The sequence below is a fragment of the Nyctereutes procyonoides genome, unplaced genomic scaffold, assembly GCF_905146905.1.
Source record: "Nyctereutes procyonoides isolate TBG_1078 unplaced genomic scaffold, NYPRO_anot_genome, whole genome shotgun sequence".
Classification (NCBI taxonomy): domain Eukaryota; kingdom Metazoa; phylum Chordata; class Mammalia; order Carnivora; family Canidae; genus Nyctereutes; species Nyctereutes procyonoides.
Genome location: NW_026575020.1, coordinates 55,060,352 through 55,084,116, shown reverse-complemented (window position 1 = coordinate 55,084,116; position 23,765 = coordinate 55,060,352). Strand labels below are relative to the sequence as shown.

Sequence of the window (23,765 nt, the reverse complement as noted above, 5' to 3'; positions counted from 1 at the left end):
AGCTAATAGGTGTAGTAGAACGTGGGTAAAATCCTCCCAAGAGAGGATAAGAGAAAAGGATCTAAAGCAAAATGCAAGGAATATTTAAGGGAAAGACAGAGGAGGAAAAGAATTGCAAAGGGATCAAGGACACGCCCAAGTCAACAGCCCAAAGTCACAGGGAGGGAGTTGAGAGAAGACGGGGAAGCACAATGGATTCAGCCCAGAAATCTGTGGTGACCTTGCAGAGAGCAGTTTTAGTGGAGCTCCGGGGACAGCACCAGATTGCAGTGGATTGAGGAGTGAGTGGGAGGTGAGGGAGTGGAGGCAGCTGGCATGGACAGTCTTTCAAGATGTTTGGCCAAGAATGGAGCGAGATATGGTGGTAACTTAAGAAGGAAATAGAATCGAGAGAGAGTCTTTTTCTCTGCTAAGGAGGAATTAAAGAAAGTGTAGGGACGGAGGAAATAATAAAACCTACCTAGAGGAGCGGGAGGAATCCACTGCACCGAAGTCAGGATTGTTCCTAAGACAGGAGGGACCTACTTCTATTTTTTTAACCCGACCGATTGGTTTGGAGCTCGACATTGGGTGGTTCTCTCTGACGGATCCTGTTTCCTCCTGGAGGTTGGGAGCCAGGCCATGAGTAAGGAGTTTGTAGGATGAACATTTTTTCCTCAGCTAGCAAAGTACGGGTTTACTAGCAAGACGCAAGTAGGGACCGCACTGAGGCAAGAGCCCGGTGGGAAGCGGGTTGAGGCTGGAGCTTTAAAATTCCAAGGATGAGAGGCTGAGTGAGTGTGATGTTCCTCCAACCGTGTGGAAAGCTGCATTTGGGCCACCAAACAAGAGGGGTTTTTCCCAGAACCTCATGCAGGGGCCTTGACTGAGGCCCCCCCCTTCCTCCCCTAATCAATCTGCCTTCCCCGGCCGGAGTCTCACGTCTAGGCCTCAAGCCTCCTCGTCCCCACCTAGGACCAGCTGGAAGCCATTTTGATTAAGCTCCACCACAGAAGGAGGACAATACAGCCCCGCCCAGAGCCAGGCGCGCCCCCGCGGCGGGCCGGGTGCGCGTGTCCGCGCCTCTTCCCGCCGGCCTGGCGGGCGCCTGGCCCAGGCCGGGGCGGTGCGAGGCGGGGGGTGGGGGTGGTTATGTAAGCGTTGCGCGCTCCCGCGAGGCGGCAACCAATGGGAAGCCCCGGCGGCTCGTGCTCGCGCACGCAGGGTGGGGGGAGGGAGCGCACGACGTGCGCGCGCCCTCTCCCTCCTCCACCGCTGCCGCCTCCTTCTTCTGCCGCTCCTGGTGCTGCTTGTGTGCTCGTTCGGTGCGGACCTGGTACCTCTTTTGTGAAGCGGCAGCTGAGGAGACTCCGGCACTCGCCATGGCCGACGAAAAGCCCAAGGTGAGCTCGGCGCCGGCCTCCTCGGCTCGCCGCGCGGTCGGGGTCACGGCGCGGGCCGGGGTCCGGCCCGAGCCCGCCGCGGGCTCCCCGCGCCTTCCTGGGCCCCCCACGGGGCCGGCCGCGGCTCAGGCCCGGGCGCTCCGCGCCATTTTCCTCCCTCCCCTCTTCCTCCCTCCCGCGCCGGAGGAGGCCCCGCCGCCCTCCCCCGCCCCCGGCCGCCTCGGAGTGCGCGCCGGGCGCGAGTTGGGCGGGCGGATCGCGGACGCCCGCGGGCCCACCGGCCGCGAGCGGAGCTCCTCGGGCTCGGCCGGCCGGGCGCGCGTGCGGAGGGGCGTTAGGGCGCGCGGTGTCCCCACCCTCCGCGGACCCCGCGCGGGGCCGCGGCGGGTGTTGCCGCCTCCGCGGTGGCGGGGAGTTCCCTCCGCCCTGGGCTTCCCCCTCAGGGGTGGGGGCTGCGGGCATCTGGGGACCCCTGCCCCGGGCCGCGCTGGCCTGGCGAGGGCTCGGAGCGAATCAATGGGCTGCCGATGGGCTTCCCATTGGGCCATCGTGAGGGGCCGGGGGCTCGGGGCTTCCTGGGAGGTATTTCCCACTTTCACAGCCTGGGGGTCCCCAGGGGGCTGGGCAGGGGCTTTCCCCTGGGTGCCAGGTCACCCCTAACCTGAGGAGACCATGCGGTTTCGAGAAGTTGGAGGCAGAGGTGCGAGCCGAAAGACTTCCTAGGGCTGAACTTTTTAACGCGGGTTTTGAGGCACCGGGAGGCTCTTCCCGTGAGGACTAGGGCTCACACTTCTTCCTGGCACACGGGACTTAAGTGGGGTTTGTTCTGTGACACCCCCTCCCCCTTCCTTTCTGAAGTGACTTGCGGGGGCTACAGCATTCCATCCACCCTTGATTTTGGTGAACTGCAGGTTGGGTGGAAATCTACAGAGAAGACTTGGAAGAAAACTGCATTTGACCCATGACAACAAAGGGGAGGGGAGAATAAGAGCTCTTAACTGAAAATAAACAAAAGTGAGGCTGCTGATACAGGCGAACATGAATAGTGGTTCTAAGGTACTACGGCTGCTTCAGAGAGAATCGAAGGTTATTCCTCAATGTGTTCTGTGTGTGTGTGTGTTTTTTTTTTTTTTTAACGTAGTTGAGATTTAAGTTCTTGAGCTGAGTTTGGTAACTTTTTAACGAAATAGTTGTAATGAGTTTTCAATGGCAGGTTCTACGTTTTTTATCTTTGCATTCTGTACTTAAAGCGCTTTATAAAGAGAAAGGATGCTTATTTTTAATCTTTTTAGGGGAAATGACATTTTGAGGGATAAAATATGCCATTTTAGAAAATTGAGATGCAGGAGTGCCTTTAAGTGAATTGAGTGGGACCCATCTTTAAAAATCGATGGTTATTGCTGATGGGGTGGCATGTAGGCTCCTTTTCGGTTTCTGTGACAGCTTTTTAATATTGTTGCTCCAGGATTTTCATCTTTCAGATTGATTTCAGCGGCTGAAAACAGCTGTATACTCTTTTATCATACAGAATGAGAAACCTGTTGATTTCTGAAGCAAGTTGGGCTGCTGCTACTTAAAAAGGTGTTTGTTTTTCACATTTTCCAAATTATACTTTTATTTTTCTTTCAACAGGAAGGAGTGAAGACTGAGAACAACGATCATATTAATTTGAAGGTGGCGGGGCAGGATGGTTCTGTGGTGCAGTTTAAGATTAAGAGGCATACACCACTTAGTAAACTAATGAAAGCCTATTGTGAACGACAGGTGAGGAACTGACATATGCACTTCCAATAAAATTTATGAAAAATAAAACTTTATTTTTTTGAGGATAGAAACTAAGCAGGCATATTATCTTTGGTTGAATGAACACACCTACTTGACATTTCAATTTTAGCATGCACTTGGTATGTTAATGCTTCATGAAAACCTTTAGGGTGGTTTGGTTAATACTCTGTAAGATTCTAGTCCTATGCCAGAATACATCAAATTATAGTCACAACATGCAATTTGTCCCTGAGGGGATGTGATTTTACTTTTATAAGAAAATAAGAATGAACCTGATGAAAATTTCTTGTCAGGCTTTTTTTTTTTTTCTCTCCTCCTTCATCCCTTCTTTAATCCATTTAAAATTTGTGTCATGTCAATGTCAAAAGAACTTATTTTCTGCATTTAAACCAATTTGGAAATAAAATTGTGAGTTTAACAACATTGCAATATTCCTGAAACTTGTAAAATTGCAAAATTTTCTCAACTGATGGTATAGGTCAAGAAATTTAACTTCCTGAGTCTAGCAAAAACACTCCTATGTTATAACATTTACATTATACTCAGAAATTAGTAAATGGACAGCAAGAAGAGGAAGTAGAGGTGAATAGATAGATGCTGGGAGGTGAATGCAGAGTTTAAGACAAAGAGGCTTCCTTTTATGAGATTGAGTCTGTAACAATACGGAGGCAACTTTGAAGATGACTCTTGCAAGTATAACAAAAACTGATACCTATATCACTTAATTCAACAATAACCTAGCAGAAGCTTTTTTTTTTTTTTTTTAATTCAACCCTGAATGTAAACATGAAAGTTGGGAAAGTCATTCTTTTAGACTAACAAGTTGTCTGCATTGCAAATTGTCCTAAAAGTAGGCTCAAAATAGAGACTATCGAAGTTGGGAGATTGAGCTGATAGTTGGAATTTCTCCATGAGCTCTAAGGGTGTTTGGAAGAAACAGAGATAAATTTATTTTTGAGATTAAGGGTTTATTTTATGCCTAATTTACTTAGAATAATGAGTTTAGGATTCTTATTTTCATATGTAAACTAATCTTACAATTCCTTAAAAGATAAAATTTTCAGTGTACTCTTACTTGAAGAATTTTGGTGAAATCCCTTTAAACAACTGGTAAATATATGTACTTCCTAGTTGTGCTAATAGCATCTTCCATATTTGAACACTAGTGCCCCTTCAGGTTACAGGGGAATTTTAAAAGGTAACCCTCTTGTAGAACTTTTGCATAGCACACCTTTTACAAAGTAAAAACTCATGGTTAGATTTAATGGTTTTCAACAAAGTTCTCTGCATATCTTTTCTCATTACTAAATTTTAGATTTTAAATGATTTTATATATATATATATATATATATATATATATATTTTAAGATTTTTTAAAATTTATTTATGAGAGGCAGAGACAGAGGGAAAAGCAGGCTCCCTGTAGGGAGCCTGATGGGGGACTCGATCCTGGACCCTGGATCACTCCTGAACCCCCGATCACGCCGTGGTCTGAAGGCAGCCTCTTAACTGCTGAGCCACCCAGGCACCCTGGTCATGTATTTTTTAAAAGGTCCTATTTTTCAAAACTTAATATGGAAATCAAATGTAGAACAAAATTTTAAAAAATATTACATTGAATACCCATGTGCTTATTACCACCTAGTTTGTTTTTGTTTATTTATTTAACTATCTAGTTTAACCATTAACATTTTATTATACATATCTATCGATAACCTCTACTAATTCTAAGATGTTCATATATAAAACTTCTGTATTTCCTGTAGGGACCCCAAGGGAACTTTTTACTTACCTGATGTTTACCAGATGCCTACCATGTGCATTACACTGTGCCAGAAAAACCAAAGACATACATCTCATATTGCAGATTGTCCTTATAAGAGATTGTTCTATAAGATTGAGTTTAGTGGGTCAATCAAGAATTTGGGGGTTTTCCTAGTATGTTAAAATTTAGTGTATTACGTAAAGTTTCTCTTTAATTTTTTCAGTTAAGTTGACTAAATTTGAGGCCACTCTTGATTTGGAATAGGGGAAAAAGAAGCATTGGTAATCCATAAAAAAAATAATTCTGCTGCATGTCACTTGGAATGCAAATATGATTTGAAGACCAGATTCAGGAAAAATTTGGAAAGATTAATTCCCATTTTCTTTTTAAATTGGGAATAACCTCAGTTCTGATTGAAGCAAGGTCCCTGTTTACTTTTCAAATGTTTGCTTCTCTCTAAGGAAAAGGGAGTTAAAGTGTTACCTAATTGGGCTGATCCTGCTTTTTAAGTGAGGGTATAGCTTTTCAGAAGTCAAAAACATTTATCCAGTCTAACTTGCATAGATAAAAGGGTTTTGTTTTGTTTTGTTTTTTGACATTAAGGATTCTTGACGAAGGATTTCCTATCAAGATTAATTGAATGATCATATTTACTTTCTAATGAACTCACTTGGTATTGGATCTTTGGAGGAGTTCCAGTAGATATATAATAGGCATCTCAAACAACATGCAAAAAAGATTCAATTCTACTAGAAATCTTTTTCTCTGGTGTCCTCACTCCATAAATAGTAGTATGTTACATCTAGTTGGGAGGTCAGAACATTAGGATCATCCTTGATGATGCTTCAGAACTGTATAATCTATCAACAAAATCTGTCCTCTACTTAATCCAATGCTGTTTAAAACAGTAGCCATGGGATGCCTGGTTGGCTCAGCAGTTGAGCGTCTGAGTTGAGGGTCTGACTTTGGCTCAGGCCATGATCCCCAGATCCAGGATTGGGTCCCACATCGGGCTCCCTTTGAGAAGCCTACTTCTCCCTCTACCTGTGTCTCTGCCTCTCTCTCTTCGGTGTCTTGTGAATAAATAAATACAATCTTAAAAAAAATAAAACAGTAGCCATATATGACTTTACCTCCTGAAACATGGCTAGTTCAAAGTAATACGTACTATAAAGAGTACAATATATGCTAGATTTTGAAAATTCATAGTGGGAAAAGGGGCAGCCCAGGTGGTTTAGCAGTTTAGCGCCGCCCTTGGCCCAGGGTGTGATCCTGGATACCTGGGATAGAGTCCCACGTCCAGCTCCCTGCATGGAGCCTGCTTCTCCCTCTGCCTATATCTCTGCCTCTCTCTCCCTGTGTCTCTTATGAATAAATAAAATCTTTAAAAAAAAATTCATAGTGGGAAAAGTAAAATGTCTCAATTTTTCAAACGTCATTTTTTAAAACAATAGGATTTTGATTATATTGATTTAAAACATTAAAATTTTACCTGCTTTAAAAAAATTTTTTTTAAGGATTTTACTTATACATGAGAAACAGAAAAGCAGAGACACAGGCAGAGGGAAAAGCAAGCTCCCCATGGGGAGCCCAATGTGGGTCTTAATCCCAGGACCCCGGGATCACGACCTGACGAGAAGGCAGATGCTCAGCCACTGAGCCACCCAGGCGTACCTTTAACCTGCTTTTAATGTGGCAGTGAGAAAATACATGTGTGGCTCACATATTTCTTTTTTTTTTTTTTTTTACATATTTCTTTTGGATAGTGCTAAGCCATCAATGATTTGATTCCATTCTTGCTCAGTTACTAACTTTAGAGACTTTTCTGATTAATTCAGAGTCCCTCTGCTCCCATCACTCAGTCCTCTCACTTTTTTTTTGTATTGCTCACTATCTCCACGAGCATAGGGCCTATTTTTGTAGAGCGTAGACCAGTATGTGACATACATAGGATGTTTCAGTAAATGCTTATAAAGTGATAGAGAACATTCAAACTGCCTTCAGAGGTTGGTTTGTAAGGTTTCTATTCGTGTGTAGAATTGAGTTTACCCACTTTGTCAGCCATATGAAGGCATATGATTCAGTTTTATTTATTTTTTATTTTTTTTATTTTATTTATGACAGGCACACAGTGAGAGAGAGAGAGGCAGAGACACAGGCAGAGGGAGAAGCAGGCTCCATGCACCGGGAGCCCGATGTGGGATCTGGGATTCGATCCCGGGTCTCCAGTTTCGCGCCCCGGGCCAAAGGCAGGCGCCAAACCGCTGCGCCACCCAGGGATCCCCATATGATTCCATTTTAGTGTACATTTACTATAAGATTATTTCATGGAATGTTAGGTGGCTTCAGAGAGCACAGATTGATTCATTGGTTTAGTCCACTTCATTTTTGTGAAATGAAGAAATGGGAATCCAAAGAGCAAACCTCGCACAGCTCTTTTGTGGCACAGCTCAAGCTAAAGATTTAGAGATTTACTCAGAAGTGGAACCTAATACCGGTTTAATGTAGATTCATTGTTTGAATTTACATGATTTATGGAATCTGAGAGGCAAGTTTCCTAAATTTTAGACTTTTGATCTGTAGCAAAAGAAATGCTTTTATTGCCAAGGAAAAGCCTGTAAACAGATAGTAATAAAAGAATAAGATACTTGTTTTTGGTCCTGTGTTTTTTTCCCCTTTTGAATGACCATGCCATTGACCTTAGGACCTTACTAGGGGGCATAGTAGAGAAAGAGCCCAGCCTATGGCTTAGTATTTTGTTAAAGCAATGAGTCTTAATGGAGTGTTAGTAAATATGTAATTAGTAGCTAATGGCTTGGCATTTAATTCTTGGTTGCTTTGCATAATCACAAATTTGGATGTCATGAGGAATGGATTGAGATTGTGGATGTCCCCTATCTGGTCTGAGAATTGCTTGTATTCCTCAAGACAAGGCTAGTCTGAAAGTGGTATGTGTCACAGACTAGAGTTTTAAAGGGACGTAATATGATCTTCATGTTAGAGATAGTTTTAAAGACAGACTTAATGAATCCTTGTTAAATAATGGAATACAGGTGTCATAGAACTGTTTATTGAGCACATTTTCTATATTCTAGTCCTAGAAACTGAGTTTAATTTTAAGTTTAAGCAGGGATTTGTGTAACAATAATTATAGTTTGTGATTGGTACAGGAGTGACTTTTTTTTTTTGGTAGGATGCTTCTTAAAATGCTGTTTTTCCAGTTAATATATTCACAGCATGTCTCCAAAGATACTTTATTTTCCTATCTTGTCTTCATTTGGCTGTAGTTAACAGCTTTGCTGCATTGCTCCTTTCCCTTTCTCCCCACCCCTGTGTCAGGTAGGTAATGATTAGTAAAACTGGAATCTGGCTTTTTAAAAACGTATTAAAAGATTTTATTTGGGGCAGTAGAGCACAGAGGGAGAGGGAGAAGCAGACTTCACTGAGCAGAGAGCTCAATGTGGGGCTGGACCCCAAGACCCTGAGATCATGATGGATGAGGCAGACACTTGACTGACGGAGCCACCTAGGTGCCCCTGGAATTTGTTTTGCAGAAGGGGCATGATTAGGCTCATTTATCTCCTTAAATGCATATAAAAATTTCTAGAGGCTAAACTCCATAATGTAATTTTAAAATTACCTTTTTTGTAATAAAGCTGCTCCTCAACTTAGTAGCTTTAGATTTATTTTTTTTAAATGAAACATAAGTTACATACTGCTTTTCTTGTATTTTATTCCATTAGTGACATCCATGAGTGCCAACTGTGTGCAAGGATTGCAGTATAACCAAGACAGTCTTAGTTTCTTGTCCCTCCTGGAGCCTACTTTTTTAGTGAGAGGTTGACATATAATCATTGCTGATCAGGGTACATACTAAGAAGAAATATAAATAAAAAAGCAGGTGGTTCTTTTGAGGTATTCCACAGTTTCAAGCTTATGTACTTATGAGTGGGTTTTAGGATGGTTATGGTGGAAATGTTGACTGCCTGGGGGAAAAAAGGAAATGTTGACTGCCCAAGAGTAAGAACTTGTTGAATTCCTGTGGTGTGCCTAGCATTTTGCTGGGTTGAGACATAGGTTATTCTTGCTTGGTGATAGGAATTGTTTGAGTATAAATGAAGGTTAAGTAGCTTTAAGGTAAAATTTATTATTAAGGATTTTATTTACTCATGAGAGACGCAGAGGCAGAGAGAGAAGCAGGCTCCATGCAGGGAGCCCGATGTGGGACTCTGGACTCCAGGATCACGCCCTGGGCTGAATGCAGATACTTAACCACTGAGCCACCCAGGCGTCCCAAGGCAAAATTTTTAAGCATTACGTTTACTTAGGTGACTTCAGTTTGCATTATTAAGGGCGGGGTTTTTTTCCCCCTTTTGGAGAGTTCTTAATATGCATGGAAGAATATTGTGCATATCTGTTACTTTAAATTTCAGTGTCTTTCTAACTCCTTTAAAGGCAGTTTGACTCTAGGTATGGTCTGTTTAAGCTTGAAGTAGCTGTGGTTTCAAAGCAATACAGCTGTTTTAAAAACTTTTTTTTAAAAGATTTGTTTGAGAGAGAGTGCGAGTTAGGGGAAGGGCAAAGGGAGGGGGAGAGAATCCTAAGCAGGCTACATGCCCAGCACAGAACCTGACATAGGGCTTGATCTCAGGACCCTGAAATCATGACTTGAGCCAAAATCAAGAGTTGGCCGCTTAACCAGCTGAGCCACCTGGACAGCCGTAAAAAATACTTTTTTTTTTTTAAATAAAAGATTTTTCCAAAGAAGATCAAACCTAGATTGAAGAAAGTGAAAATCATCCTAAATCTTTTTATCCACATAGCATTGTTAACAAGTTGATGATCGTTTATTTAGATTTCTCTTAACATATTTGTGGCTAAACATATAATTTTTGTTCTTACTGTTTCATTGCATTCTTACTGCTTTTAAACTCTCTTGTAGGGTTTGTCAATGAGGCAGATCAGATTCCGATTTGATGGGCAGCCAATCAATGAAACAGACACACCTGCACAGGTAAAAATCTCTATATGCTAACTAGAAGAGTCAGTGTTTTTTTTAATTTGTTCAACAGCCTTGTTAATTTGTGGACTTTCAGACATTGGAATATAGTTTTTTGTTTTTATCAGAGTTCAGAACTCAAAGAAAATGAGTTGTATTTCTTCAGGAAATGTCCAACAATTTTAAATATCCAGTTATCATTTTGTGAATCTGACAGGTCACTTGGTTAATTTAATCAATTCTTATTACCAGCATTATTTGGGGAAAATAATTGAGAATGCTGTTTTTGTCACCGCAGCTCCTGATCATACTCCAGGTTCCCCCACAGGTGATCGGCTGTTGATCCTCACCAATTTGATTTCCCATGCTGAATTCTCTTACCTGTCTTTGTGAACCAAAGGAATCTTGGGGCTCTGATGGGAAGTCTCTTGATTGTTTAGCTTGATTAGTAGTAGGGTTCTTGATAATAAGTGGCTTTTCATTTTTTTTTTTTTAAGATTTTATTTATTTACTCATGAGAGACACAGGCAGGGGGAAGAGAAGCAGGCTTCATGCAGGAGCCCGACGTGGGACTCGATCCCGGAACTCTGGGATCACGTCCCGAGCCGAAGGCAGACACTCAACCGCTGAGCCACCCAGGCATCCCATAAGTGGCTTCTTAAAGTCTTCTGCCAAAGATGACGCTGATCCCTTAACCTCTTTACACATCACTTTAGTTCTGTCACTTTGTGAGGGATCAGCTAGACAGTCTTCTATGGCAGAAGCTCTTTGTTTCTTTTTACCCTCTCAGGTTGCACTTAAGACTTCTAGTTGGGGGAAAAATATTTTGATAGAAATGTCAATTGTAGTAGCCCTTCTACTTTTGAATTTGTTTTTTTTTTTTTTTTTTCAGTCCGTAAAAACTAGAAAGTGATAAATATGAGTAAAGCAGCCCATCCTGTTTGGGGTTTTGTTGATAATCTCAAAAATTTGAAATATCTGAGTTGTACTTCAGGAAAGAATATTTTGAAGTAATTTGTGGTGAGTTTCTAAGAAGCAGTTATCGTAGGTAGCCACAAGGAGGAGCTGAATTCTCTTGGTGAAAAACTCCTGTCCTTTGAAGGCATTTCAAGTTTCACTATAAAATGTAACATCCCGGGGGTTTTATTTTAGTAGATAGGCTGAAGACATGTTTTGATGGTTTAAAAAAGAATAAAAACGTATTATGCTAAACTTGGATGTTTAGAATGTATTTTCTGTCTTTTGATACTCTCACCCACCACCAAAACCAGGTTCTTGTCTCTACAAAGCTGGCTGCAAATATTAAACTATAGGTTTGTTCAGAACTGCATTATAAAATCTTCATATTGAATGTGGAATTGAACTCCTTTTAGCATTTGAAATTGAATTCACTGTAGAATGAAATTGATTCATTTTAGAATTCTTCTCACAGTATTTATTAAATAGCAGAATAATGATAAATTAGAACATCTTAATGACCACTTTTAATAGTAATATGATTATGTGCCCACCATTCCGTTAAATACTCTCTTCAACTCATTTAATTCTCATAACTGAATGCTATTTCATTTTACAAAAGAGGGAATTGAGACTTAGTCATTAACATTTTATTATTTTTTTTTTTATAAATTAATTTTTATTGGTGTTCAATTTACCAACATACAGAATAACACCCAGTGCTCATCCCGTCAAGTGTCCCCCTCCGTGCCCGTCACCCATTCACCCCCACCCCCCGCCCTCCTCCCCTTCCACCACCCCTAGTTCATTTCCCAGAGTTAGAAGTCTTTATGTTCTGTGTCCCTTTCTGACATCTCCCACACATTTCTTCTCCCTTCCCTTATATTCCCCTTCACTATTATTCATATTCCCCAAATAAGTGAGAACATACACTGTTTGTCCTTCTCCGATTGACTTACTTCACTCAGCATAATACCCTCCAGTTCCATCCACGTTGAAGCAAATGGTGGGTATTTGTTGTTTCTAATGGCTGAGTAATATTCCATTGTATACATAAACCACATCTTCTTTATCCATTCATCTTTCGATGGGCACCGAGGCTCCTTCCACAGTTTGGCTATTGTGGACATGGCTGCTAGAAACATCGGTGTGCAGGTGCCCCGAGTCATTAACATTTTAATGCCACAGTCCTACTTTTAGTGTATTTGAACTTTGTTAGAAATGATTCCCTTTCTTGTCTTTAGGTATCCAGGGTTCTTGTTTCTTCCCCCCCCCCACAAATTACCAGTTTTGGAACATATTTTTTCGAGACTAATTACCAGCATAACAAACCGTTACAAAGGTTATTTATTAAAAAAAAAAAAAGGTTATTTATTTGACATTGCTGCTGTATATACCAAGATCTTTCTACTCTGGTAGAAAGAATAGTTGTTTTTTGTATAATGTGTAGGGAGTGAGCCTTACAAACTTAGTTTGTGAATAGCAGTTTAAAATTGAAAGTAGGGGGCGCCTGGGTGGCTCAGCAGTTGAGCATCTGCCTTCATCCCAGGGCGTGATCCTGGGGTCCCAGGATCAAGTCCCACATCGGGCTCCCTGCATGGAGCCTGCTTCTCCCTCTGCCTGTGTCTCTGCCTCTCTCTCTCCGTGTCTCTCATGAATAAATAAATAAAATCTTTAAAAATAATAATAAATAAAAATAAAATCGAAAGTAGTTTTTAGGAGGTCTTTCCTTGCGCATACCCCTTCCCTTCCTGCACAGAGCTAACTGCTATGCTTTGTGCCCATGCCAGGATGCATTCATGCTATGTGTGTGCATGCACACACTTTTAAAAACACAAACATAGTCCTACTATAACCACTTTTGCTGTCTAAGTGGGGTGTTTTGTTTTTAGGGGTTTTTTTTAGATTTTATTTATTTATTTAGAGAGCATGAGGGAAGGGAAGAGGAGGAGAACGAGGAGAGAGCATCCTAAGCAGATTCTGTGCTGAGCTGGGACCCTGACTCTGGGCTGGAGATTGTGACCTGAGCCAAAATCAAGTCAAATGCCCAACTAACTGAGCCACCCAGGTGCCCCACTACCTAGTTTTGTTTTTAGCCTAATATATCTTAGGGATGGTTCCGTTTCTGCACATATAAATGTGTGTGGTATTTCCTATAAGAGTGTACCACATTTCTTTGAGTTTTTATTATTTAGGTTATTTCCAGTATTTTGGTCATCTAAACAACACTGCAGTCAATCCTTAACACATATCATTCTTATTCCCATTTACTTACTTTTTTACTTACGTTTTTATTTTATATCATTTATTTTTGTCATGGTATATTTTATTTAATATTTTTGTTTTCAATAATTAAAAGTGAGGTGATGTAACTCACGTACATATTCAGGTTTTTCACTTAAAAACTAAGTTTTTTACGGATGCCTGGGTGGCTCTGTGGTTAAACGTCTGCCTTCTGGCTCAGGGTGTGATCCTGGAGTCCCGGGATCAAGTCCCACTTTGGGCTCCCTGCATGGAACCTGCTTGTCCTTCTGTGTCTCTGCCTCTGTGTCTCTCATGAATAAATAAACAAAAATCTTAAAAAGAAAAAAGGAAAAAGAAAAACTAAGTTTTTTATAGTCAAGACCAAGTGAAAAGTTAATTTAAACCTAAGACTGGGGCAGCTTGGGTGGCTTGGCAGTTTAGTGCCGCCTTTGGCCTAGTGCCTGATCCTGGTGACCTGGGATCGGGTCCTGCATCGGGCTCCCTGCATGGAGCCTGCTTCTCTCTCTCTCTCTCTGTCTTTCATGAATGAATAAATAAAACCTTTTAAAAATAAAAATTAAATTAAATAAACCTAAGACTGATGCTACATTAAGCTATAGGATGTCTACAACAACCAACACTGGAATTGGGTGGAACTTGTGCAGTTTCAGGGTACTTAAAGTCGAAGAGTTACAAATCTTCAGAGCTGATAATCAGTGTCCTTCCATTTGTTTTTCTTCTCTTGTATGCTAGTTGGAAATGGAGGATGAAGATACAATTGATGTGTTCCAGCAGCAGACAGGAGGTGTCTACTAAAAAGGGAACCTGCTACTTTACTCCAGAACTCTGTTCCTCCAGACCAAGAAGACATTCTCAAATAGAAAGCCGTAATTTGGTTCCACCACATCCTGACTACTACAGTATAGTTTTCTCTATTCTTTCATTTTCCCCTTCCCCATTCCTTTATTGTACATAAAGTAACTGTGTATGTGCACAAGCATATTGCATTTTTTTTTTTAACTAAATGGCCAATGGTATGTTTTGATCGACATCAAATGGAGATGGGATGGGGGAAAATACTGCTTCTGTGAAAATACCCCCTCTCTCCATTAGTGGCATGCTCAGTCAGCTCTTATCTTTATATTCCAGTAAGTTATTTTGCTCTCACTGTTTAACAAAAAAAAAGAACAACATAAAAATCCTTGCATACCTTGTTCGATTGGAGAATTTTAATGTTTTTCATTTATCATTGTAAAACCAAGGACAATTTTATAACTTTTTTGTACGTAGCTGTTACATGTAGGGCAATCTGTCTTTAAGTAGGGATAAATTACTCTAAAAGAAATGAATCCTAGATAGTTTTCCCTTCAAGTCAAGCGTCTTGTTGTTTAAATAAACTTCTTGTTTAAAATGAGCTGTTTTCTTTATTCTGAAGAATATTGAGGAGAAAGTTGAAGCTTAGGAAAAAACCATGAATTGAGTAGGCCTGTTAGAAGTAACATTTCAAGGAAAAAGTAAAGCTACACTGCATTCCTGACAGACTGATGCAAAACAAAGAATAACAAAGTTTATAAATGACTAGCAACTAATGTTTCAGCCTCTTTGTTTAAAAAGCTTAGGCAGTTCAAGATAATGCAACCTTACTAGCAAAAAAAAAAAAAAATTGGGTCATAATGTTGTGGATTTATTCCCAAATAATTTCTGTAACCAGTACCTGGCTGGTTGGATTACTACATGCAGCTAGGAGAAAGTTCTGAGTTTGCTAACTGCTGATAAATCACTTACATCTATCCATGCTTATCAGCCTTAAATATGCAGGGCATCACAGTTTTTAAATACAGTTGTATGGGGAAGGGTAACAGCCATAGAACGAGTAAACAGAATAATAGAGCTGGAGAGATTTAGATTTCCTAATTCTAACCCCTGTTTTAAAGATAAGGAAGCTGAGTTCCAGAGTGTTGTTACTTGTCACACAGCTAGACAATTATGAAACTGGGACTGAAAAAAAAAAAAAAAACTGGGACTGGAGAATAGGTCTGATGCCTGTTAATTCAGTTTTTCCATATTTACTCAAGAAACAGTTTCCACCCTTCGTATTCACCAGTGTGGCCTTTTGGCATCAGGTCCCCAAGTCCTGTAATGGCTTGTCAATTAATTCACTCTACCACTGTTGCAACATAGGTTTTCTTTACATCCCCCATTTTTATGGTGAGAGTTTCCCCAGGCAGCAGGTGATACGTAGGGTGGGCTTTTTTTTTTTTTTTTTAAATGTGGGGCTTGGACTTATGAGCCCAAGATAGAGTTGCATGCTTTTCTGACAGTCAACCAGGCACCCCTGTTCCATAGTTTTTTCATTCTGTATATATGAGTTAATCTTGAGCCAACAACTTTTATTTTCCTGTGTGTAAAATGTTACCAACCTACTTTTACAATTTATATTGTGCATCTGTGTGGGAACCCTGCCCCCAAGAATTCTTAGGTAAGTGCCTGTCTCTTGATTTGTTGTACTAGGTACTGTTAAGTGGTAGAATTTGGTGGTGCCCTAAAAATTAAAAATTAGGATTATAATTCAAGCCAGAGAACTTTATTATGTAAAGGGTCTTGAAGTGGGCCTTATTTAACTAGGAATTTACTAACATGTCATGTCTGAGTTTTTGCCATGTTGGGAGGAATGTCTAAACAGTAGAAACCTGATACAATTTCTTTTAAGATTTTAGATACTCATTTGAGAGACAGAGTGAGCAAAAGAGTACAGGAGCAGGGGAAGAGGGAAAGGGAGAAGCAGTTTCCCCACTGAGCAGGGAGCCCGATGAGGTGGCTCGATCCCAGGACCCCTGGGATCCCAGGACCTGAGCTGAAGGCAGATGTTTAACCGACTGAGCCACCAGGTGCCCTGAAAGACAAATTTTCTATGCAAAATTTATAGAATTTTTTTTTAAATTTCTAATCTCTATATATACAATATGGGGCTTGAACTCATGACCCCAATATTGAGTTGCCCCCTCTCCCTAGGGAGCCAGCCAGGCATTCCTAAGGAGCACTTTTTTTTTTTTAAATTTTTATTTATTTACGATAGTCACAGAGAGAGAGAGAGGCAGAGAGGCAGAGACATAGGCAGAGGGAGAAGCAGGCTCCATGCACTGGGAGCCCGACGGGTTCGATCCCGGGTCGCCAGGATCGCGCCCTGGGCCAAAGGCAGGCACTAAACCGCTGCGCCACCCAGGGATCCCCTCCTAAGGAGCACTTTTTAAGTAACACTTTGAAAATAATTATTGAAAATAATGTAATCTTTGCATTTTAATTTTTTTGCCTTCAGAGGAGAGGTTCAAATGATGGGACTTAATACTGCCATTTTGATTAATTAGGACAATTTAGCTCCACTCTTTCTGGCTGCGCTTACATTAATACCCCACATGTTAGCTCAGCAGTTAAGCGTCTGCCTTCGGCCCAGGGCATGATCCTGGAGTCCCGGGATCAAGTCCCACATGGAGCCTGCTTCTCCCTCTGCCTGTGTCTCTGCCTCTCTTTCTGTGTGTCTCATGAATAAATTTAAAACAAATAATACCCCATGTTCATATCCTTAAAGTGGCAAACAATATCTAAGTGAACCCAGTTCTGTACAGGGAAATGAGAAAGTTTTTACTCCCAAGCACCCCTCCTGTTCATACACACTGCTTGAGGCCAAGGCAAAAGGTATTAGCAACTTTTCAAAAATAGTATCAAGGGATCCCTGGGTGGCGCAGCGGTTTGGCGCCTGCCTTTGGCCCAGGGCACGATCCTGGAGACCCGGGATCAAATCCCACGTCAGGCTCCTGGTGCATGGAGCCTGCTTCTCCCTCTGCCTGTGTCTCTGCCTCTCTCTCTCTCTCTCTCTCTCTGTATGACTATCAGAAATAAAAATATATATATTAAAAAAATAGTATCAAGCTGTTTGGTTCATTTTTTTGCTTGTTCATGATTTTGTGGAAATTAATCTGATGATCAGATTATATTCTCCCTAAAGGTGAAGATGTGGAATGGAAGATGGGGAGTAGTAACCTAGTTTGAGGAGAAATGGGAGACTCTGGTCAGAGTGTGTAGTTCTATGTAGGAGATTGGGACTGCAGGAGGTCAGTAGAAAGTGGGATCCCTGGATATAAGGGAAGTTTGTTGGAGAATTTTGCCAAGGTCCTTGTGGGAGTTACAGTGTATTGGAGAGATCCAACTGTCCTGAGGTTTATTTTTAAGTTAAGATACTGCCGCTTTTAAATATGACTACACTGATACTGGATTGTGGTTTTGCATTAGAATCTCCTGGTAAGCTTTTAAAAACATACCTGTGCCTGGGTCCTACCTTAGAAATGTATTTTCAAAGCAGTATAGAATTGAGAAGCAATTCTGGGAAGCATCATCACAACTCTTAAGAGTTAATTAAGCACCTTGTGGATGGTGGATTACATGAGATAATAAACGTTTTAGCTGCCTAGCACAATGCCTCCCACGTACTGAACTCTTTAAATAAAAGTTATTATTTTCAGCACGCAGTAAGGGCTCTGCCATAGGATGCTGAGGTTTCAACAGAATTCCATAATCTGTGCTGATGCCTTGCACTTAATGTAGATGAAAAACAGCAAGAATTCTCTAGTCTCTTTTAAAACCATACAATCTTTGTCTCATCAGTTATTTTTTTCATAAATACTTAATGCTAAATTGTGTCCTGATGAGTCTTTAAGGGGATCCCTGGGTGGCTCAGCGGTTTTGCGCCTGCCTTTGGCCCAGGGCGCGATCCTGGAGTCCCGGGATTGAGTCCTGCGTCGGGCTCCTGGCATGGAGCCTGCATCTCCCTCTGCCTGTGTCTCTGCCTCTCTCTCTCTCTCTCTCTCTCTCTGTGTATCATAAATAAATAAAAATAAATCTTTAAAAAAAATAATGAGTCTTTAAGGAGAAACTGACCTCAGAATATTAATGATTCTCCAATATCCTAAGAACCAAAGACCTGTCCACTACATGCTTCAACATTCTGATTGTGTAGGTGGTGATTTGAAGGGTGGTCCTCCATGTAGTAGGATACACATGTACTTTATAGTGAGATTTTAGTCTGTATAGTGGTTAGCTAATGAAAAGAGTTCCTCAGAGTGGAACATAATTAGAATAGAGCATATAAACAGGTTAGGAATTTAATCTATTTGGAATGTGGAGTGTTATTTCCCTGTAAGCAGTAACATGTGACTATGAGATCATTTTAGGATTTCCTATACCCCTGGGGCCCTTATGAAACTGTTTGAAGTCTCAGAATTGTCATGTAATGTTTGTTTTTTTTGCAACTCATGTTTTTAAGGCATATTATATGGCTAACTTTGCCACAAGTTTACAGAATTCAGAATATTAAGGGAAGAATTTTCTCACATTTTTCAGGGCATGCTGTTTTTTAAAAATTATTGGTTGTTTGTAATTTTAGCAATTGTTTTTGCAAAGAAGGCCAGATTCATCTCTAGGAGAGCAGGACAGATGGCTTAGAGGAGTTTTTTGCTTGTTTATTAAATATAGAAATAGTAGCATGGGATTGGGGAAAGCGAACAAAATCCACATCATTTTATTCAGCTCAGTCTAGAGAAGGGGAAAAGAGTGGGGAAATAGGAATCACGCTCTCCCTCCACAATTCAGTGATTAAAAAGGACGTGAGAGTGGCATGTCAGACCAGTAGAGGATATGTGCCATTTTGTTTACCTTTGACAAAGTAGGCGAAATGTGACCGCCATTTTCCATATCTCAGGTGGTTTGTTTATATTATGGCAAATGAGTTTCAAGAGAAAACAAACGCCTTCAGTTGTCCCTGTGCCATTGATATGCCTTTGTGTGTGAGGATATAGCTAAGAAAAGAATGGACAGATGCATACTAAATTTGGCTGTAAGAGTGATGGATACAGAATGTATGTGTAAATATGTGTGGTTAAGTCACACAGAAGTGACATGGGGCACCCTGCAATCCTGGTGTTTCTAACCCTTGTTAGAAATACTTGTCAAAAAAAAAAAAAAAAAGAAATACTTGTCAATGAGTGATTCATTAATTCAGTTATTTAGTGAAATTCAAAAGCACATGAGTAGCATTTTAATAATGGAATAGAAAATATAAGAAAATGTATTGGGGTGCCTGGCTGGCTCAGTCTGTGGAACATGCAACTCTCGATCTCAGGGTTATTGGGCATAGAGTATTTAAGAAAACAAAAAAAAAATATTAATGTTCGATCATAGTTTACTGTTCTTGTAGGTTAGAAATAGTCAACTGCAATTTCATTTGAGTTCAGCTTATAACATGTTCTGGATCACAGTGAGAGAAAATAATCTAAGAAGTTGATTCAAACCCAATTGCATAAACTAGGTGGAGTAAATCCCAATAATAAGGCCCTCTAGATTGCCCATTTCCCCTGGCATTCTGGAATAAATTGGGGCAGGTTGGTATTATGAGGGGTCAGAACAAAGTGGGTAGTATTTGAGGCAAAAAACATGCTTGAGAGCCAAGAGATGCTATTTTAGTGCATATTTTTGTGTTTCATTTAAATTTAGTTATTACCTTAGTAGGCATCAAGTGGCGAAGAACAACTTCTAGATTGTTCTATTTTGAGTAAATTGTACATTGCATTCTTGAATAAAACTCTCCACATACCCAGCAACAAATTTAAAAGCCAACAAGATTTATGTCCATGTTAAAGGAAAATTATTAGAGCTTTAGATATTTCTTGACATCTTTTAAATAGTAATTTCTTGCCACCTGCTTCGGAACAATAGATTTGAGTTCTGAGAAAAGTCTGAGAACACTGGGTTTATAAAAACTTACTGGGAACGCTGATTACTAGGCTTTCTAAATTGAAGTAGAAATGAACATTAGTACTGGGATATAGTAGGGAAGTGGCAACATGAAACTAAGTGAAGTCAGAGGGCACTTGCTGCTTAGTAGATAACTGCTCATTCTCCCCTTCACTGTATTTAAAAAGCAGGTGAAAATGGAACATACATATAGGGCAGTGGTTTTGAAATTGCATGGAACCATGGGGTTCTGCCAAAAAAGGATAGTGGATAGAAAGGCCAGCTAGGGATGGAGAAGCAGAAGGGGCCAGGATTTCGTAACCTCTGCTCAGTTTAAATCACAGCTGCTTTATTCATCTATATATTTGGATTCTGCTTCATAAATGTTTGAAAAACATTGTTATAGTAATGAAATAGCTGTTAGGGAAAAAAAAAAAAAAAAAAAAAGTAGGGCAGCCCGGGTGGCTCAGCAGTTAAGCACTGCCTTCAGTCCAGGGTGTGATCCTAGAGACCCCGGATCGAGTCCCATGTTGGGCTCCCTGCATGGAGCCTGCTTCTCCCTCTGCCTGTGTCTCTGCCTCTCTCTCTCATGAATAAATAAATAAAATCTTAAAAAAAAAAAAAAAAAGAAAAAGAAAGAAATAGCTGTTAGACCATTCCTTGTCATAAGGTTTCATCTGTCTTAAATATTTCATTAGTTTTTTTTTAGGTGAACCGAAGGGTTTAGAGCAAATTTTGTTTGTATTGATATACAGTCTTCCATATGTATTTTAAAATTTAATGATGGACCTTCATGGTTTTATTTTATGTTTTAAAATATTTATTTATTCATGAGACACAGAGAGAGAGAGAGAGGCAGAGACACAGGCAGAGGGAGAAACAGGCCCCATGCAAGGAGCCCAACACGTGATCGATCCCAGGTCTCCAGGATCATGACCTGGGCTGAAGGCAGCGCTAAACCGCTGAGCCACCCGGCCTACCCGACCTTCATGATTTTAAAAGCAACCATCCTTTTGTAACTTTTCATCCTGATCTGATCTGTGTTGATCTTTTTTTTTTTTTTTTTATGATAGTCACAGAGAGAGAGAGAGAGAGGCAGAGACATAGGCAGAGGGAGAAGCAGGCTCCATGCAACGGGAGCCCGACGTGGGACTCAATCCCGGGTCTCCAAGATCGTGCCCTGGGCCAAAGGCAGGCGCTAAACCGGTGCGCCACCCAGGGATCCCTGTGTTGATCTTTTGAATTGACTATAATTTTATTAATGTCCCATTTTCAATTGGGTTGGTCATCTGGAGCAAAGGTCATTATAGCTAGAGCTATGTATCATGTTTTACCACAAATCTCCATCTTGTAGCAGAAAGTGGAGTATAGAGATTTTAGTCAAAACTATTATATGAAAAAAAAAACTATTATATGACATGAGCAAGTAAATAGGAAGGCTTGTCATTCTGGAAATTTCTGACAATTTTACATTATTTAAGGCAGATTCTTTTTTATTATTTTTTAAAATTTTATTTGAGAGAGCATGAGTGGGAGGGGTGTGGGGGGCAAAGGGAGAAGGACAAGCAGACTAGACTCCCACTGAGCATGGAGCTGGATGCAGGGCTTGATCCTAGGATACTGGTATGATGACCTGAACCTAAGGCAGATGCCCAACCAACTAAGCCACCCAGGTGCCCCTATTTTATTTTATTTTAATTTATTATTTTTTAAAATATTTATTTATTTATTTTATTTTATTTTAGACATAGAGAGAGAGAGAGGCAGAGACACAGGAGGAGGGAGAAGCAGGCTCCATGCAGGGAGCCTGACGTAGGACTCGATCCTGGGACTCCAGGATTGCGCCCTGGGCCAAAGGGAGGCGCTAAACCGCTGAGCCACCCAGGGATCCCCCATTTTATTTTTAAGGAAGCTCTGTGTGGAGCTTGAACTCATGACCCTGAAATCCAGAGTCACATGCTTTACAGATTGAGCCAGGCAGACATCCCTGAAATTCTTTTTTAAAACACAATGCACCAAAAAAAATAAAATAAATAAATAAAATACAATACAATGCACCAAACAGGCCTGCCTGAAATAGCCTTAATCAGATGTGTATTTTACATAATTTATTCTTCTTTACAAATTATTAGATTAAAAGATGGATCCCTTGCGTTTGAAGCAAACCCAAGCCAGTGTGAGAGTTATCTGTTTAACTTCTTAAAGATATCTGTGGTCAGACTCTACCTGCCCCTCCCCAACCAAAATTCGAATTCAGTAGATCTCAGATGGGGCTGGCATTCATTTGTATTCGTTAAAAGCTCATAGGTTATTCCGATGTGCAGCCAGGATGGGGCAGCTGCAATAGAAAGCTTTAGTTTACCAACTACATTTTTTTTTAAAGATTTTATTTTTTTAAAGTAATCTCCATACCCATTGTGTGGCTCAAACTCACAGCCCTGAGATCAAGAGTGGCATGCTATACCGACTCAGCCAGCCAGATGCCCCTACCAAGTACAACATTCTTAAAATTACCTCGTTTTGGATCCCTGGTTGGCGCAGTGGTTTGGCGCCTGCCTTTGGCCCAGGGCGCGATCCTGGAGACCAGGGATCGATTCCCACATCGGGCTCCCGGTGCATGGAACCTGCTTCTCCCTCTGCCTATGTCTCTGCCTCTCTCTCTCTCTATCATAAATAAATAAAAATTAAAAAAAAATAAAATTACCTCGTTTCAACCTTCACAACAACTTAAAATAGGTGCCCTTAACCCCATTTTTACAGATGAGGAAACTGGGTTCAAGAGCATAAATGACTCAGAAGTGTCTTTTTAAGGGAGCAGGACCAGAACCTAGGCTTTCCCATTTCCAGTCCAGTGCCATATTGCCACATGAACCTGTCTTTTCTACTACAGGGGAGGGAGGTAATAGGGCAAGTCTAGAGTGAACTCAAAAGTTTAGGCCAAAAGGGACCCACCCAGCCTGGCATGCCTGGCTGGCTCAATCTGTAGGGTATGTGACTCTTGATCTCTAGGTCTTGAGTTCAAGCCCCATGTTGGGCATGGAGCCTAGTTTAAAAAAAAAAAAAAAAGGGACCCACCTGAAGATTCATCCAAACCTTTCATTTAAGACATAAATACAACTTCAGACTATTAAAAAGTTTGTGATTACCTTCCAAGTGTGTCTGGAAATAAGCATAGCTATCACTTTAATGATGGCTTACATGTTGAGCCAAGCACTTTCATCCATTACTTCATTCAGTCCTCACAACTCTGTGGAATTGAAATACTATTTTGTCCTTACTTTACAAGTAGGACAACTAGTGCTCAGAAGAGGTAAGAGTCTGGATTCAAGCTCTGATTTCTCCTGTGGGAGTCTACAATAGCAACCACCCATAATCTGCTTACCTCCTAGTTGATTATATGACTTAAACAAGGAGAGCATGTGTGCTCACTGGCTAGCTTGGTCTGAAGGTGTGTGTGTGTTTTAAAAGTTTTAGGAAACAAATGATTAAAAGTAATAAAAGTTTTGGAAATTTAGGCCCACCGTTTAAGAATGGGAAGATTTTATTTAAAGATTTTATTAGAGACACAGAGAGGGAGGCAAAGACAGGCAGAGGGAGAAGCAGGCTCCCCTCAGGGAGCCCGATGTGGGACTCGATCCCGGGACCCCAGGATCACACCCTGAGAGGAAAGTAAGGCTTAACCACTGAGCCAGGTAGGCATCCCAAGAATGGGAAGATTTTATTTTATTTTATTTATTTATTTATTTATTTATTTATTTATTTATTTATTTATTTTTGAATGGGAAGATTTTAATTCAAACAAACGGTTAGCACATAAATATATAATCCATGCCTCCTAGAAAAGAAATTC

The 23,765-nt window shown here is 40.8% G+C and overlaps 1 protein-coding gene across 2 annotated transcripts; it reads left to right on the top strand.

Annotated features, from left to right (window-relative positions):
* The first annotated feature begins 1,208 nt into the window (after positions 1 to 1,208).
* On the top strand, positions 1,209 to 14,546 carry SUMO2 (small ubiquitin like modifier 2). Of its 2 annotated transcripts, XM_055334598.1 has the most exons (4): positions 1,209 to 1,382; positions 3,015 to 3,146; positions 9,875 to 9,946; positions 13,886 to 14,546. In XM_055334598.1, the coding sequence occupies exons 1-4, from the start codon at positions 1,362 to 1,364 to the stop codon at positions 13,946 to 13,948; spliced, it is 288 nt and encodes a 95-aa protein (XP_055190573.1). In that variant the 5' UTR covers positions 1,209 to 1,361; the 3' UTR covers positions 13,949 to 14,546. The 2 variants fall into 2 exon arrangements, with proteins under 2 accessions (XP_055190573.1, XP_055190581.1); XM_055334606.1 differs by lacking the exon at positions 9,875 to 9,946 and having other exon boundaries at positions 1,210 to 1,382.
* Positions 14,547 to 23,765: the final 9,219 nt, after the last annotated feature.

What these genes read in the sequence shown, in the direction of transcription:
- SUMO2 (XM_055334598.1), top strand. Translation starts at nt 1,362, where the DNA reads ATGGCCGACGAAAAGCCCAAG. An exon ending in AAGCCTATTGTGAACGACAG is followed by an intron (nt 3,147 to 9,874) that starts GTGAGGAACTGA and finishes ACTCTCTTGTAG; the next exon opens with GGTTTGTCAATGAGGCAGAT. An exon ending in AAACAGACACACCTGCACAG is followed by an intron (nt 9,947 to 13,885) that starts GTAAAAATCTCT and finishes CTTGTATGCTAG; the next exon opens with TTGGAAATGGAGGATGAAGA.